This window comes from Phacochoerus africanus, chromosome 11, assembly GCF_016906955.1.
Source record: "Phacochoerus africanus isolate WHEZ1 chromosome 11, ROS_Pafr_v1, whole genome shotgun sequence".
NCBI classification, from domain to species: Eukaryota; Metazoa; Chordata; class Mammalia; order Artiodactyla; family Suidae; genus Phacochoerus; species Phacochoerus africanus.
Window position 1 is genome coordinate 74817401 of NC_062554.1, and position 16218 is coordinate 74833618.

General features: G+C 39.2%; 1 protein-coding gene across 2 annotated transcripts in view; it reads left to right on the top strand.

Annotated features, from left to right (window-relative positions):
• DYNC1I1 (dynein cytoplasmic 1 intermediate chain 1) overlaps positions 1 to 16218 on the top strand; it is a 353847-nt gene that overhangs the window by 84866 nt on the left and 252763 nt on the right. For both annotated transcript variants that reach the window (XM_047752950.1, XM_047752951.1), the window contains one exon: positions 15104 to 15219. In XM_047752950.1, coding sequence (XP_047608906.1) covers positions 15104 to 15219 — 116 coding nt within the window. The remainder of the gene's footprint in view (positions 1 to 15103; positions 15220 to 16218) is intronic.

The following is a 16218-nucleotide window of genomic DNA, read 5'->3' on the forward strand; positions in this document are numbered from 1 at the left end:
TGTTTTTAGGAATTTGTCCATTTCTTCTAGGTTGTCCAGTTGGTTAGCATATAACTGTTGTTAGTATTCTATTGTGATTTTTTTTTTAATATCTTTCTGGTATTGGTTGTTATTTCTTCTCTTTCACATCTTATTTTATTTGAGTCTTCTCTCTTTTAGTCTTTATGAGCTTGACTAAAGGTTTATCAATTTGGTTTATCTTTTTAGAAAACCAACTCATGGTTCTATTGATCTTCTCTGTTGTTTCTTGGTCTTTATTTTATTTATTTTTCCTCTGATCTTTATTATTTCCTTTCCTTTGCTGGCTGTTCTTTATCTCCATTGTTTGAGATTTTTCTTGAAGAAGGCCTCTATCATTATAAACTTCCTTCGTAGAACTGTTTTTGCTTCACTCAGATTTTTCCTCATTGTGTTTTCATTCCCATTTCTTTTGAGGTATTTCCTGATTTTCTCCTTGATTTCTTCATTGCCCCATTGGTTTTTTAGTAGCATGTTTAGTAACATGTCCCCACTTGTTTGTGCTTTTCCCCGCTTTCCTTTCTATAAATGATTTCTAGTTTCATACCACCCTGGTCAGAAAAAAATGCTTGATATTATTTCTGTCCTCTTATATTTATTGAGACTTGCTTTGTGGCATAGCATGTGATCTGTCATGGAAAATACTTGAGAATAATGTGTATTCTGCTGTTTTTGGATGGAATGTTCTATAAATATTAAGTTCAACTTTTCTAAGTATCATTTAAGATTATGGTTCCCTGTTGATTTTATGCCTTGATGATACTGGGGTGTTAATTGTATTCCTATCAATTTATGTCTATTAGTATTTGTTTTATATATTTAGCTGCTCCTGTATTGAGTGCATATATGTTAACAAGTATTTTTATATTGATCCTTTTTTATATTGCTCTCTCTATCATTATATGATGTCCTTCTTTGTTTTTCTTTATGGTCTTTATTTTAAAGTCTACTTTGCTGATATGGTATGGTACTCCTGCTTTCTTGTCATTTTGGTTTGCATGAAATCTTTTACTATCTTCTTACTTTCAGTCTGCGTATCTTTAGCTCTGAAGTGATTGTCTTGTAAGCAGCATATAGATGTTATTTTTAATCCAGTCGGGCACCTTATGTCTTTTGACTGGAGCATTAAGTCCACTGACATTTCAAGTAATTATTGATAGGTATGTACTTACTGCCATTTTATTATTGGTTTTCTAGTTGTCTTGGTAGTCCTTCTGTGTTATTTCTTTCTTTCTTTTTCTTTTTCTTTTTTTTTTTTGAGGTTTCATGATTTCCTTTAGTGGTATGCTTGTGTTTCTATCTCTCTGTTTTTGTGTATCTATTGTAGGTTTTTTATTTGTGGTTACCATGGAATTCATATATGCTGACCTATAGCTATATCTATTTGTTTTAAACTGGTAGTCATTTATGTTAAAACAGATTTTAAAAGATCTGCTTTTTTTTTACTTTTCTCTCCCATGTTTTATATTTTGATGTCATATTTTACATCTTCATGCTTATCCCGTAACTGTTTATTGTAGTTATATTTGACAGTTTTTTATTTTAATCTTTATACTAGCTTATTTAAGTGATTGATCCTCAGCATTTACTATATATTTTCCTTTACCAGTGGGATTTTCCTTTTCTATAGATTCTTACATCTTGTTACAGCCTTTCCTTTTCCACTTAGAGAATACCCTTTAACATTTCATATAGGGTAGGTTTAGTACTTATGAATTATTTTAGTTTTTACTTGTCTGAGAATTTCTTTACTTTTCCTTCAATTCTAAATGATATTTTTGCTGGGTTGAGTGTTTTAAATTGCATGTATTTCCCTTTCAGGATTTTGAATATATCATGATACTCCCTTCTGCAAAAATTCCTTCAGAAAAATCATCTGATTGTCTTACGGGTGTTCTGTGTATATGGCTCTGTTTTTCTTTTTCTGCCTTTAGAATTCTCTTTTTCTTTTAATTTTGCCATTTTAATAATCATCTGTTTTACTGTGGGTCTGTTCAGATTTATCTTATTTGATACAGTTTTCCTTCCTGTACCTGGATATCTTCTTCAGGTTTGGGAAATTTTCAGTTTTAATTTTATCAGGTACAGTTTTGATCCCCTTCTCTCTCTCCTCTCCTTATGAGATCCCTATAATGTGAATATTGATATGCTTCATGTTATACCAGAAATCTCTTAAACATTTCTCACTTTTTAAATTTTGATTTTCTTTTTGCTGTTCTGATTGGATGATATCCATTATTTTATCTTCCAGATCACTTATACATTCTTCTGTATTGCCTAGTCTGCTATTCATTCCTTCTACTATGTTTTTCACTTGCAGTTATTGTATTCTTTAGTTCTGACTGGTCCTTTTTAATGCATTCTAGTTCCTTGTTAAAATCCTCACTGTGATCATCTATTCCTTTTCCTAATTCAGTTAGCACTCTTATTACTACTGCTTTGAAATATTTATCTGGTAAACTGTTTATTTCTGTTTCATTATTTATTTCTTCTGGGTTTTCATTTGCTTTTTCAATTGAGACCAATTCCATTTGTCTTCTCATGTTGCTTAGCTGTTTCTTTCTGTATGAAATTAGATAAATAGTTACCTAGTGTGGTCCTGAGGGAGTGTCTTCATGTGGTTATATCCCTTTATAGTGCATGTGTGTACAGTGCTTTAGTTGGGAACTGGATTTGATGTGAACACAAGTTATGTCTTTCTTCAGGGTGTGCTGGCAGTTATCACCTTCGTTGGAGGTGCAGCTGGAGAAGGAGAGGCTATGGCCAGAGCCAGGTCTGCTCTGGAGTTTACTATCTGCTCAGTTGTGGTTTCCACCCTATTGAGAGCAGGGTCAAGTACCACCTTGCTGGAGTAGAAGCCTTGAGGGTCATGTCTGAGCTTTTTTTCCCCTGCTCCCAGCACTGGTGCTTTTGCCTCAGTGGGGAGTAGTGCTGGAAGGAGAGCAGAACAGTAATAACCTCATTAGCCTTTGATGAAGTAGCTCTCTTTTGGCTTATTTTTCATGTTTTGTCAAATATTCTTATGCTTTATTTTTAGATCTCTGACTTGAATTAATTTGTAATGTTTCCCATGTAATAGCATGTGGAATTTTCTTGAGAATGATGTGGGTTGTATTCTTGAGCAAACTGATAATCTTCTCCTTTTCAGTAACACCTAATCACACTTTCTACAGAAATAGAAATATGCAGCATCTGTGTGTGTGTGTGTGTATCAAAAGGTAATGGTAAAATGCATTTCAAAATATTTAAATATAGAATTAATTCTGATTCTGACCCATGAAAATCTTCAATAAGTTTTTTTAATAGATTCAATAAAAGCTTTGTTACAAGAGGAGGGAGCAGTTTATCGACCTTTTGTAATACTCATTTTTCAAGTCCCCAAACATTTTTTGAGAGATTGTTATTTGCTGGCCTTTGTTTTCTACTCTCAAAAACCTCAAATAAGCAATTATGGGGTATTTTCTGTTCTGCACTCACACTGGATTTTTACAAACTATATTCCTTTTTCACTCCACTTCAGAAAACTTAATATGCCCATTTGGGAAGGATGTATGCTTATGTTGTGGTGGTCAATGACTTGAAGATTTTCATAATTTTATAGCTTTGTTATAACTTCTAGAGAAAGTTGTTCATTAATATCAAGTCAGTCAAAGGACATTTCTATAAAAATTTTACATCATCACTGTCATTTGTAATATTGGAGAAAACACACTTCTGTACCTTCTGATCTTATTCTTCTGAACTTTTGTATTTTTTTTTTTGTAAAGTAGGCACTTGGTAGTAGAAACCCCAGCAATATTGCCATGCTCCGTTATAACCATGAATATTTCAATTCATCTCGCAATTCAGTAATTTGCCATATTTACTTGTGTGATGAAATTTAAGGCAAACCCTTTGACTGTGCCTGTTGACTGAGCCAGACTTGACATTTGCTTCTGTTCAGGAAAGATGTTTTAGCTGCCAAACTAATATCTCTGTACAGTAAGAAGCAAATGTCATGAAAACGAAATAAATACTTCTTCAAATGATTTTTTAAATGTGAACATAGAAAATAGAAACTGATCCTTCTTGAGGTAATCGGAAAAGGTCAGCTATCAGGCTGCTTCTCAGTCCTTGGAGGAAAAACACCTACTCTGAACATGGAGGATAAATTGAGTGCAGTCAGGGGCTGTGATGCTAGGCTCAATTCCTCTGTGTGGTGTCTCACTCCCAACTCCGGTGACCAGTCCTAAAGGTATCACACCTTCATATCTAATTACACTAGCAGACAATGTTGGGAAAACCAGTTGCTCTTTTGTCATTTTTAAAAGGAATCCCCTTTCATATTTCATGAGTTTTTTTTTTTTTGTTGTTGTTGTTGTTTTTGTCTTTTTGCCTTTTCTAGGGCCGCACCTGTGGCATATGAAGGTTCCCAGGCTAGGGGTCTAATCAGAGCTGTAGCTGCTGGCCTACGCCAGAGCCACAGCAATGCCAGATCCGAGCCATGTCTGTGACCTACACCATAGCTCACGGCAATTCCGGATCCTTAACCCACTGAGCAAGGCCAGGAATCGAACCTGCAATCTCATGGTTCCTAGTTGGATTCATTAACCACTGAGCCATGATGGGAACTCCCATGTTTCATGGGTTTCTATTCTATTAGCTTCCTATATTTTCTTTTTCTGTGGATGCAACATTTTCTCATGTGACTCTAGGTGGGTAGTTCCTAGGACCACATTTTCTGTTTTTTCTTCTTTGCATAGCTTTGTTCTTAAGCTTTGTACAATTGCAAAACCCTCCACTACAACTCATCTGCTGAGGTACTCGTTTTTATCCCAAAGCCAATCTTCCTCTGGATTCTCTGGTGTCTTCCAGTTACACCATTCATTTTCTTCCCATAAGGCATGAAGCCTTGAAATAATCTCTAATTTATTTCTTTTCTCCCTCACTTCGTATCAAGTAAACTGCCTTCCTTCTTTTCCAGAGTCACCAAACTACTGAATTTCGTTTCTCTTCCCCATGTCATCACCACTGGCTGGTTTCCTACTACCCTGAACCAAGTCTCCACATTTGCTAGGCTGTTGGTTACAAACCCAGTCTTCATTTCTCTAGCTGCCCCCTTTGAATCCAGGCCTTTCTCTGCCTAGATTCTCTTAGTTACTGACCCCACCCACCCTCTGTTGGTAGATCCGTTCTCAGTTGCCCTTTTCTCCATACTCAGCATCAAGGCCCCACACATAGCATCTGGTCGCTCATTTGTCAGAGGAAGATTTTACCTCCATTCTTCACGGAGTTGCTATATTGTGTATTTTAAATATCTCTTTGAAGCTGTCAGTTCTTCAGTAACTTTTAGTAATTCCTCATTGCCTATAGCATAAAGTCCAGGTTATTTAGCCTGAGATTTATAACCCTTTCATCATCTGACCTTAGTGTACTGCTCTCTCTAAATTTACCTAAATTTATTCTCTTCAGTGTAAAACTTCTATTCTGAAAACCTGGTCTCTCAGGCATAAAATGTGAATTCCTTAGACCTTTGCATACACAGAGCATCCTCCCTACAACCCCCTTCTCTTGACCAAGCACTCCCTATCCTTCAAGGCTTACATCAGACCTTCAGTTCTCAGACCTTCAGTTCTCAGTGAAACTTGCTTCATTCACCCAGATATGTAGTAATCTGCCTATTACTCTCCTGTCCCACTTGGTATGTGAATTCCTTATGTTGGTTCTTATTCATTGCTCCCCTTCCTTCTTATTTACCTTTTATTGTTTATGTTCAGTCTTCTCATCCTCTCTCTATTGCAAGGATCTGGCATGGTTCCTGCTTCAGAAATCGTTTGTGGTTGCTGATAATGATGTTGGCTGATGAAGTTCCTCTGTCAGTTGTCAAGGACATCGCAGGTACCCACATGAAAATTTTGGACAAGGAAGAAAGTGTCACCATCATCATTCTCATCGTCATAGGGGGCTCTTCTTTCAGAATCCTCAGGACCTTTATAAGCAGCACTAGGGAAAAAAATTACTGGCAGAGTCATTACTGTGTGTTGGGGATGAAGAACTCATGTGCAAATAGGCGGGAATAAAACCCAGCAGGACTGAGATTGGACCCAGTGCAGACATTCATTCCTTAACCTTGACCTGCCCTGGCATTGGGCCAAATATCTCCTTGTCTCTGAGAACATTTGCTCCTGGTTTTATTGGCTTGACTTCCAGGTTTCTTCCCTACTGCAGAGACTGCCCACTAGTATAATAACCCGTTTTTGTTTCCTGGCTTCTGAGTGCTGCATACTGGCTTCTGACTCATGCTCTGCCACCTTATCCTCCCACACTCCTTTGCTGCCACCAGATTTAGCCAATATATCCTCAACATTATAATTTCCTGTCACTGAACACTCTGAGACTGTTATTCAAAGACCATTATTGAGAGTCTTTTGTGATTCACCGTTTGTAAAATTTGAAGAGTTCTAGATGCTTGGTTTATTTTTTACTATGGCCTTTTCTGTGTCTTCACATAGGCTCTTGTGTTGTGACATTAAAAAGAAAAAAAAAAACTTACTAATGTCAGGCTCATTCTACCTCCTAATATTGTTGATAAAGCTTTGCCTCCTAATATTGGTGATGGATCAGAAAATGTATCACCCACTCTGATAGAAGTGTGTCTTTGAGGATTAGCTAATGGCATCTGGGAAAGCCCTACAGCAGCCACCTTACTTAACACTTCAGCAGTCTGGAGTTAGATCTCTGATATTATTGGGTTCTCTTATGAGTTCAATAAAGATAGCACCACAATATTAATCCTATTTCCTTCACTTATCTTGAATATGAAATGGGGGAACGTCACAGTTGCTGTGTATGATTCACCAAGATCTGAAATTAGAGCATCAGAATATGAATTTATTGTGTCTAAATGACTCAGGAAGAATTTGATGATGCTAATGCCAGTGACAGATGAAATACTCAGGTGCTCTGAAAGCTTTCATGATCCCTGGAAGGCTCTCAGGTAATGAGAGCCCTCCTTTTGACTCTATCCTCCCACAGTCAGATTTGGCTACTTCTTGGGGCTTGTGGGGATCAAGAAGAAGAAGTATTAATGACAACTCTTTCCTCTGCTCCCTGCTCAGTCTTTCCACTGGATATTAAGAAAAGTTAAGCTTGGGCCAACTGGATATCCACATGCAAAAGAATGAAGCTGGGCTCCTACTTCACAATTCAAAACAGACCAGAGTCCTAAATGTATGAACTAAAACTATAAAACTCTTAGGAGAAAACATAGGTGTAAATCTTCATGACCTTAGACTGGGCAGTGGCTTCTTAAATATATTACCAAAAGCACAAGCAGCTAATGAGAAAATAGAAAAATTGGACTTCATTAAAATTGAAAACTTCTGTACATCAAAAGGCACCATTAAGAGGAGTTCCTGCTGTGGCACAATGGGAATTGTGGTGTCTCTGCAGTGCCAAGGACACAAGTTCGATATCAGCCTGGCATAGTGGGTTAAAGGATCTGGCATTGCCTCAGTTGCCGCATAAATTGCACCTGTGATGTAGATCTGATCCCTGGCCTGGGAACTAGAAAAGAAAAAAAAGGCGCCATTGAGAAAGTAAAAAGAAAACCCATAGAATGGGATAAAATATTTGTAAGTCATATATCTGATAAGGGTCTAATATCCAGAATGTATTAAAAATATTTTACAAGTCAGCAATGAAAAGACAAATAACCCAATTTTAAAATGGGCAAAGACAGGTTCTCTTAACGTGCAGCAGGTGAAGGCTCCTATGTTACTGCACCAGTGGCACGGGTTCCAACTGTGGCACTGGTTGGATCCTTGGCCCAGGAACTTCCAAGCACTATGAGTGAGGCAGAGAGAGAGAAGTATGTAACAACCTTTTGGAGTTCTGTGGTGCAGCATATTAAGGATCTGGTGGTGTCACTGCCACATCTTGGGCCACTGCTGTGGTGCCACTTTGATCCCTGGCCCAGAGAACTTCCCCCTGCCATGGGCCTGGCCAAATAAATAAATAAAATGGGCAAAGAATTTAAATAGGTATCTCTTGAAAGAAGACATACACAAGGCCAATAAGCACATGAAAAGATGTTTGACATTATTAACAAGGGAATTCAAATCAAAATCTTGAAAAGATACTATTTCATATACATAAAAAAGACAGATTATAGGGGTTGACAAGGTTGTAGAGAAATTGGAATTCTTAGACACTGCTAATGAGAATGTAAAATGGTTCAGCCACTTTGGAAAAGAGTCTGGCAGTTTCTCAAAAAGTTAAACATAGAATTAACATATGACCTGGCATTTCCACTCTTAAGATATATACCAATTCAAAGAGAATTTAATTCTAAGACAGTTGAAACCATACACCCACATAAAAACTTGTACACAAATGTTCATAGTAGCATTATTCATAATCAACAAAAGTGGAAACAACCCAAGTGTCCACCAGCTGATGAGTGGACTAAAATTAGTGTGATATATCCATACACTGGAATATTATTTATCAATAAAAAGGAATGGCATTCTAAAACCTGCAATAACATGATGGACCTTAAAACAGTAAACTAAGTGAAAGAAATGAGATACGAAAGACCACATATTGTATGATACCATTTATATGAAATTGGACAGAAGGTAGATGCTGTCCAGGGGCTGGAGAGGGTTGTTGAGGAGTGACTCCCGGTGAGCACAGGATTTCTTTTAGATGAAACGAAAATGTTGTGTAGTTATACAATGGTGAGGTTATACAACTTTGTGAATATACTAAAAACCACTCAATTGTATACTTTAAAGGGGAGGTTTTATGGTTTGTAAATTTTATTTAGATAAAAAAAATTTAAGACAGCCTTGCTCTCAAATGTCTGATCAAAGAGCTCTAGCTTTTTGATCCTTGACATCTGTAACCAGCTCCTCCCTCACCTGTATCTTTATCATGTCAAAATCATTTTCCCATTTAATTCTTAATGCAACTCTGCAGTAGTCGCTTTGAGATTTTTTTTTTTTAGCACTTCACTTGTCGGTACAGAACAATGACTCTGTCCCATGTTTTCAGGCCACAGATGCAGTGATTTCAGAAGCAGAAGTTCTGTTGTTTCTTTGAAAGGAATGTGGGTCTTTGCAAAAATAGGGACACAGGGTACCCCACTTTGGCAGATAACTCTATGCTTTGCAAGTATTTATTATTTGCATAGTATTAAAAATAATGTTTATAGTATTAACTACATTTTAAAATATCAGTAAGCCTTTCTTAAAATTTCCTTCATCTTTGAAATGGGACGAGAGCCACAGAGTTTATATTTATTAGAATTGCAAAGGCTATGTATATGTCAATTTGGGAAAGTCTGCATAGCCCTAACTTTCTTGAACTTTGGTAGATATCATAGATCATGATTAAGGCTCATTTGGGGTTTCATCTTCCTTGGATACTGAAACTTTGCAAGTAACTAGCAAAGCTGCGCTAACATTAATGTGCGCAGATAGACAAAGATGTTTCTAGTGACCCAGAAGTGGGGATGGGGACAGTGATTCATGCAAAGGAATAGTTTTCTTCCTGTGTTGCTGAAAGTCTAACCCAGGGCAAATGGACAAACCTAGGTAGATTGGACCATGCCAGTGGTGGATTGGAAAGTTCAACACCCTGAGCACTGGCACGTGATCTTCTCATACTTCAGATCGCTTCAGTTTTTTATTCCTTATTAAGACTTGTTTTTTCTTTTCTGAAGCAACATTTCAGCTTTGGTGCAGGATGGCTTTGCTCAGCCAGCTTGCTCAGCCAAGTTGACAAAAGTAGACAGAGAAGAAGTATCCAGGACTTTAGTGGAGAGCCCAGCCCTAGCCCAGGGGACACATGGGCCCTGTGTCACAGATGTGAGAGCATGCCAAGTCAGTCTGTAGGGATCTGTGGCTATATTTCCCAGCATTTCTGGGACCCTGACTGACCTGAGATTCTTTTTTGAATGATTTTTATTTTTTCCATTATAATTGGTTTACAGTGTTCTGTCACTTTTCTGCTGTACATCAAAGTGACCCAGTCACACATACACATATACATTCTTTTTCTCGCATTATCCTCCATCATGCTCCATCACAAGTGACTCGATATAGTTCCCTGTGCTATACAGCAGGATGTCATTGCTTATCCATTCCAAAGGCAATAGTTTGCATCTATTAACTCCAACTCCCAGTCCATCCCCCCCGCCCCCTTTTTGGTTTTAGGTCTAAGATGGACCCTTATGCCAGCTCTGTATATTTTGTACATGGCAGTCTCCTTTGTCTGGCACTCATCCTATTACCTTGCTACTCATCTTTGTTCACCTTTGCTTCAGCCTGTCTCTTATAAGTTTGGTCCAGAGATAACGTCTCTGCTCAGTGGGACTGAGACTTGATCCTCAAGGTTTTGGCTTTAGGGTGGAGAGGCCCACGTCAATGTAGAAACAATGAAGTTTCTATGTCTACACCCTAATATTTTTAAAGCAGTGGTACTCAGCCTTTAGTGAGCATCTGAACCACCAGCAAGATGGGAGTGTTTTCAAACACACATTGCTAGACCTTATACTTTAATAATAATGCCATGTCCGCCATGGCATTAGTAAGTCTCATTTTACATTTTTGTGTCATGACTGTTTTTTTCCCTCCTTCTAGGCTTCTCTTCTTCCTTCCCTTTCTTCCTCAAACATTTATTTTGTGCTAGCTCTGTACCTGACACTGAACTAAGCCACAGTGTACAGAGAGAAATCAGTAAGTCTGCAGTCAAGTCAGACATGCAAAGAGGACGCTGACATGTAATGGGCTCTGGTGGAAGCGTATGTGCACAGTAGTGAGGGTGCGAGCTGTGCAGGAGGGTGATGGGGCAGCAGGGAAGATATCCCAGGGTTGGAACAGAAGAGGCAGCGTGGAATGTAGAGCCTAACTAGATGGAAAAGGATTTATAGGAACATTAATTCTACAGTGTGTCCCCCCCCCCTTTGCTACATGGTTTAATTTGCACCCTTGAGTAAAAGAATTATGAGCTGGCGAAACTTCGAGCAAAATAAGAAACACAATGCCCAGTGTTTTTACCTTTAAAGAAAATAACTAGTGTAAATTTCATCTTGTAGACATAGTTACACGATAGTTTTGTCAGCTGATAAAACTGTGGAAATATTTCAGGGAAGTCGAAAGTCTCTATCACAGGGTTGTATAAATGGATAGATTTTGGATCAGCTTGAGATGTGCAGACCCAGAAGTGGGGACCCAATTAGAGAACATGCCTAAGAGGATGGTCTTTGCCATGGAAGCGTACCACCTTCTGGCCAGACCCTCTGGCCCAGCTCAGGCTGGGAACAGTTGTGTGGTACTCACACTACTTAGAGTTAAGTTTTGAAAACCCCTGAAGTTTCATGGTAATGATACTTTCTGTCACAGGAAAACCAAATGGATACTCCCAAGCAGCCAAAACCTATCCATGTGCCCACATAAATAAATTAGGAATGTGAGTCTTATGTTTTATTGTCAGATATAATCTTCAAACCTACTATTTTAGAGAATCAATTTAGAGCATTTATAAATCTGCCTTCTCTGATTTTTTTTTCAAATATAAACATTATTATAATAGTCAAAAAGATAAAATTAAAGCCACCTACTATGTGCCAGACAGTACATGAAATGCTTTACAAATACTGGCTTTATTTATGTATTTATTTATTTATTTTTTTAAGGGGCGCATCTGTGGCTTATGGAAGTTTCCAGGCTAGGGGTCAAGTCAGAGCTGCAGCTGCTGGCCTTCACCACAGCCACAGCAACGCAGGATCTAAGCCGTGTCTATGACCTACATCACAGCTTGCGGCAACACCAGATCCTTAACCCCACTGACTGAGGCCATGGATCTAGCCTGCTTCCTCATGGATGTTAGTCAGATTTGTTTCCGCTGAGCCACAACGGAAACTCCAATATTAGCTTCATTTAGTCTTCACAAATATTCCATGATATGTACCCATTTTACAGATGAGAAATATGAGGATTAGAGGGGTTTGTCACTTCTCCAAAGTTTTGCATACCATTCGGCTGGTAAGTGACAAAGCAGGGATTTGAACCCAGATTCTATATGAGTTTATGACTTAACCATTATGTTATGCTGCCTCACTAGTTGGTTTTAGTTTGCTGTGGTGGATTATCATGTTACAGATCAGCTTCCTGTTGCCCAGTGCCTAAATTACTCAACACAGTAGGTTTACAGCTTATATCCCATTAGCAAGATGCATTGGAATTTCTGGCTGCGGGGAGTGGTATCTCTTAATGGGCCTGAGGTGATCTTTGGGCCTTAAACACACATGCCCATGAAAGTCTAAAGGCCAAGGCGATCTCTCTATACCAGGTGTGCCCCCAGTTTGAAGAGATTGGGGTACATTACCAGCCCATGTTGCCTTCCAGCCTCTTTGCCTGAAATGAAGGTGAACCTCTTGGGGCCTCAGAAAGATGCCCTGGGCTGTTAAACAGCAAGAGGGGCTTTGCCTCAAGGAGTCCTGGAGGGTTAGGTCCCGTTTTCTTCTTCAGATGCTTCAAGGAAGATCCATTTCAAGAAGAAAAATATGCTACTCTGACCCAAGAAGGATTTATACCTGAATTTCTCACTTTGACACTCTGAGCCCTTTACCTTGTTTGGCAGTTTTGCTTCTAGTAGAGTGTGTGTGGTTTTTCCCCATTCTGTGCGAGAAGAGTGTGGGGAAGTGCTGGGCCCCCAGCCTGACCCACCTGTATTCTCTGTGGGCCAGACAGCTGAGTGGATATGGCCCAAGCCTCTGTGGAGCTGGGGGACTACAGTTGTGCTTAGCGGGGCTGCAGAGACAGCCAGTAAGCTTATTCTCTAAACCAGCCTTTCTTTTTATCTATTCTGTGATTATCTTAGGTTTCACTTGAGATGTTTTAGTGACTCATAGAAACAAGAAACTTTTGTTTTCCTAGAATGATTGGGTAATTGTACATGTGCCGTCATTAGTAATAATTTAAGAAATAATATGAGTAGGGTGTGCTTCTGTTGATCCTAGAGAGCTAGGGAATGTGGTATTTTTGACTAAATGGTTATGTTGTCTTTCTTTTTCCTTCAGAGAGATATATGCACTCTATTTCTTTGAATTTTTTTAAAAAATGTGGTGATATATGTCCCACACTGATACTAAATCCGTATACTAAAATAATGTTCCAGAGACTGTTTTAAGATAGATGTGTGTCAATTGTGTACATATGTGTATATAAGGTATATGTGGCATGTGCTTATACATATGCAGCACGTGTATATTACTTGTACTGATCTTTAGTAAGTACCAGTAGTATCTCCATTTTATAAACGAGGAACTGAGGCACAGAGAGACTAGGTAACTTATTCAAGATTACACACATATAGGAGTTCCTCTCATGGCTCAGTGGTTAACGAATCCGACTAGGAACCATGAGGTTGTGGGTTTGATTCCTGGCCTCGCTTAGTGGGGTAAGGATCTGGCGTTGCTGTGAGCTGTGATGTAGGTCAAAGACGAGGCTCGGATCCTGAGTTGCTGTGGCTCTGGCATAGGCCAGCGGCTATAGCTCCAATTAGACCCCTAGCCTGGGAACCTCCATATGCTGCGGGTGTGGCCCTAGAAAAAAGACAGAAAAAAAAAAAAAAAAAAAAAAGGGATTACACACACACAGCCATTAAGTGCCAAGCTAGAGTCTGTGCTTAACTGCCTCCGTGGCTGGGTATCTCCTGGGTGACACAGGAGGCACTTCAGATTTTGGGGTTAACTCAGAACTCACCCCTAAGGTTCACTAAGAACCTTAGGTAGAAGTTTGACTTAGTGACAGAAGCTCTGGACCAGGCCTTAAGCCACCAGAGTGTTAGCCCTGGTTCTACCATTTACAAGTGACATGTCTCTCATACTGAATCTTACTTTCCTCACCCCTGAATTGGAGATGATAACCCCTGCCCATTAGCTTCAGGGAGGTGTCTCAAAGGCAGTTGACATGATAGGTGTGAAAGACATCTGAAAACAGTTGACCTGTTCCATAAATATTCAGAAAGCGTTTTTTTTTTTTTTTTTTACATGGCCATGGCTAATTTGAGAATTCTAAACTAAAACTCTATCACTCTTAGCCCAGTAACCTTTTCACTCATCTGTGCTATAGCAGTGTACCTTTCAACAAACCCACAGGCTGATCTGTGTGAGTTCTTTTTGTGGAAAATTGAGGATGTTTTACTCCCCCTTGGAGTATCATCCTCTCATTTCTATTATAGAGAACATGTTGCTCCACTAAGCAGTTATCTCTATCTTCTGATCTGAGAAGCATTACCTTTCTTTTGCCCCTCTTGTCTAAGAGACTAGAATCCTATTGTACAAATGAAAATTCACAGCAGAGTTCCCTGGTGGCCTAGTGATTAAGGATCAGTGTTGTCACTGCTGTAGTGTGGGTTTGATCCCTGGCCCAGGAACTTCTGCATGTTGTGGGCATGGCCAAAAAAAATAATAATATTAGGAGCTTCTGTTGTGGCTGAGCAGCTTAAGAACCTGAATAGTGCCCATAGGATACATGTTTGATCCCTGGGCTTGCTTAGTGGGTTAAGGATATGTGGTTGCTGTGATCTGTAGTGTAGGTCGCAGATGCAGCTTGGACCCTGCACTGCTGTGGCTGTGGCATAAGGCTGGCAACTGCAGCTCCAATTTGACCCCTAGCCTGGGAACTTCCATATACTACAGGTGCAAAGAAAAAAGAAAATAAAAATAAACTCCAAATAAAATAAAATAAAAATAATCTCCAAATAAAAATTCTCTTATAAACTTTAAGAGAAAACAGAGTTGCTCAGAAAGGGTCTCATTTCAACCAGACCCAGAGCTGGTTTTGCAGATAGAAAAGCTGAGGGCAACCTTCGGGGACTCTCTGACACCCTGTAGCAGCACCGGGGCAAAGTGGACCAAAAACCCAAGTGTCCTGACTGGCAGCCCAGGGCCAGCTCTACTTCTTGACATAGCCCCTTGCCCCGGAAGCTTTGGGTGTTTGGGGTCTATTTGTTTTAGACCTTTGTTTTATTATTGATAGATCTTCTGCAAGGAATCCCTTTCCTCTCTAAAGCCTTTGTCCTTTGCTCTTTGTAGACGAAGATTGCATAAGCTGGGCGTGTCGAAGGTTACCCAAGTGGATTTCCTGCCCAGGGAAGTCGTGTCCTACTCCAAGGAGACCCAGACTCCTCTGGCTACACATCAGTCTGAAGGTGACTTATGTCTTTTGTTTACTTTCCATTTGATCTCTGGAGAAATTGTCAGGGAGTCACATCCTTCCTGTTGATTTCATGTCTTCCCATAAGCCATCTACACAGGACACAAACATACTGACACCCCCAAAGCTTAAATTTTCTTTGGCTCTAATTTTGAAAATCCTGGAAAGGAAACCTAGAGATAGTCCTCCAAAGGACTCATGAACTTCACCATATGGATAGTTCAGTGAGGTCATGCTTCATCACCACTGAATGAGGAGGGGGAAAACCACCCCAGGAAAATATAAGGGAAACTTCTCTGCATTTTATTGATAAGAAGAGTGTGTACATTAAGATTTATCATTTGCAGGAGTTAGCACACCACAGCCCCCCACCTGTTCCTCGACATAAAGTGTTGCAAAACACAGCCACACTCACTCAGCCCTTTGAGTCTGTGTGACTGCTTTTTTGCTTCATGGTTGGGTTGAGTACTTATGGCTCACATGGCCTTAAATCTTTTTAGTGCTTTACAGAAGAACATTACCGACTCCCGATTAGCTTTGCCAATTCAGATGACAACACGCTAGTTTTTTTTTGTTTTTTTGTTTTTTGTTTTTTTAACCATTTAAAGAGACTTTCCATGCAAGTTCTGGGGGAAGTGAATGGGAATTGAACTACATGCCTCATTCATGCATGCCTGAAAATATCAAATAGAAAATGTATGTGCAAATCTTGGTGAACTGTAAAAACACACTACTGAGAGTCATTGAAGCCAATTAATCAAAATGCTTCCTAGAAGTCAAAAAGTACACCAAAGCAAAATTACTCCAAAGCAGGAGGAGAGGTCTATTCTTAATGCAGGATAAGTGAAGCCTGCATCGTTAGAGAATAGCACTGTTGTTGTAGGTAAGCAGATGCTCCTTTTACTTTGTTATTTTATTGTTTGGTGTGGTAAAGAGGATGTTAGAATTCTGGGTTCATTGTTGTTGTGTAGGAAATACTAAACAAAAGCCATGA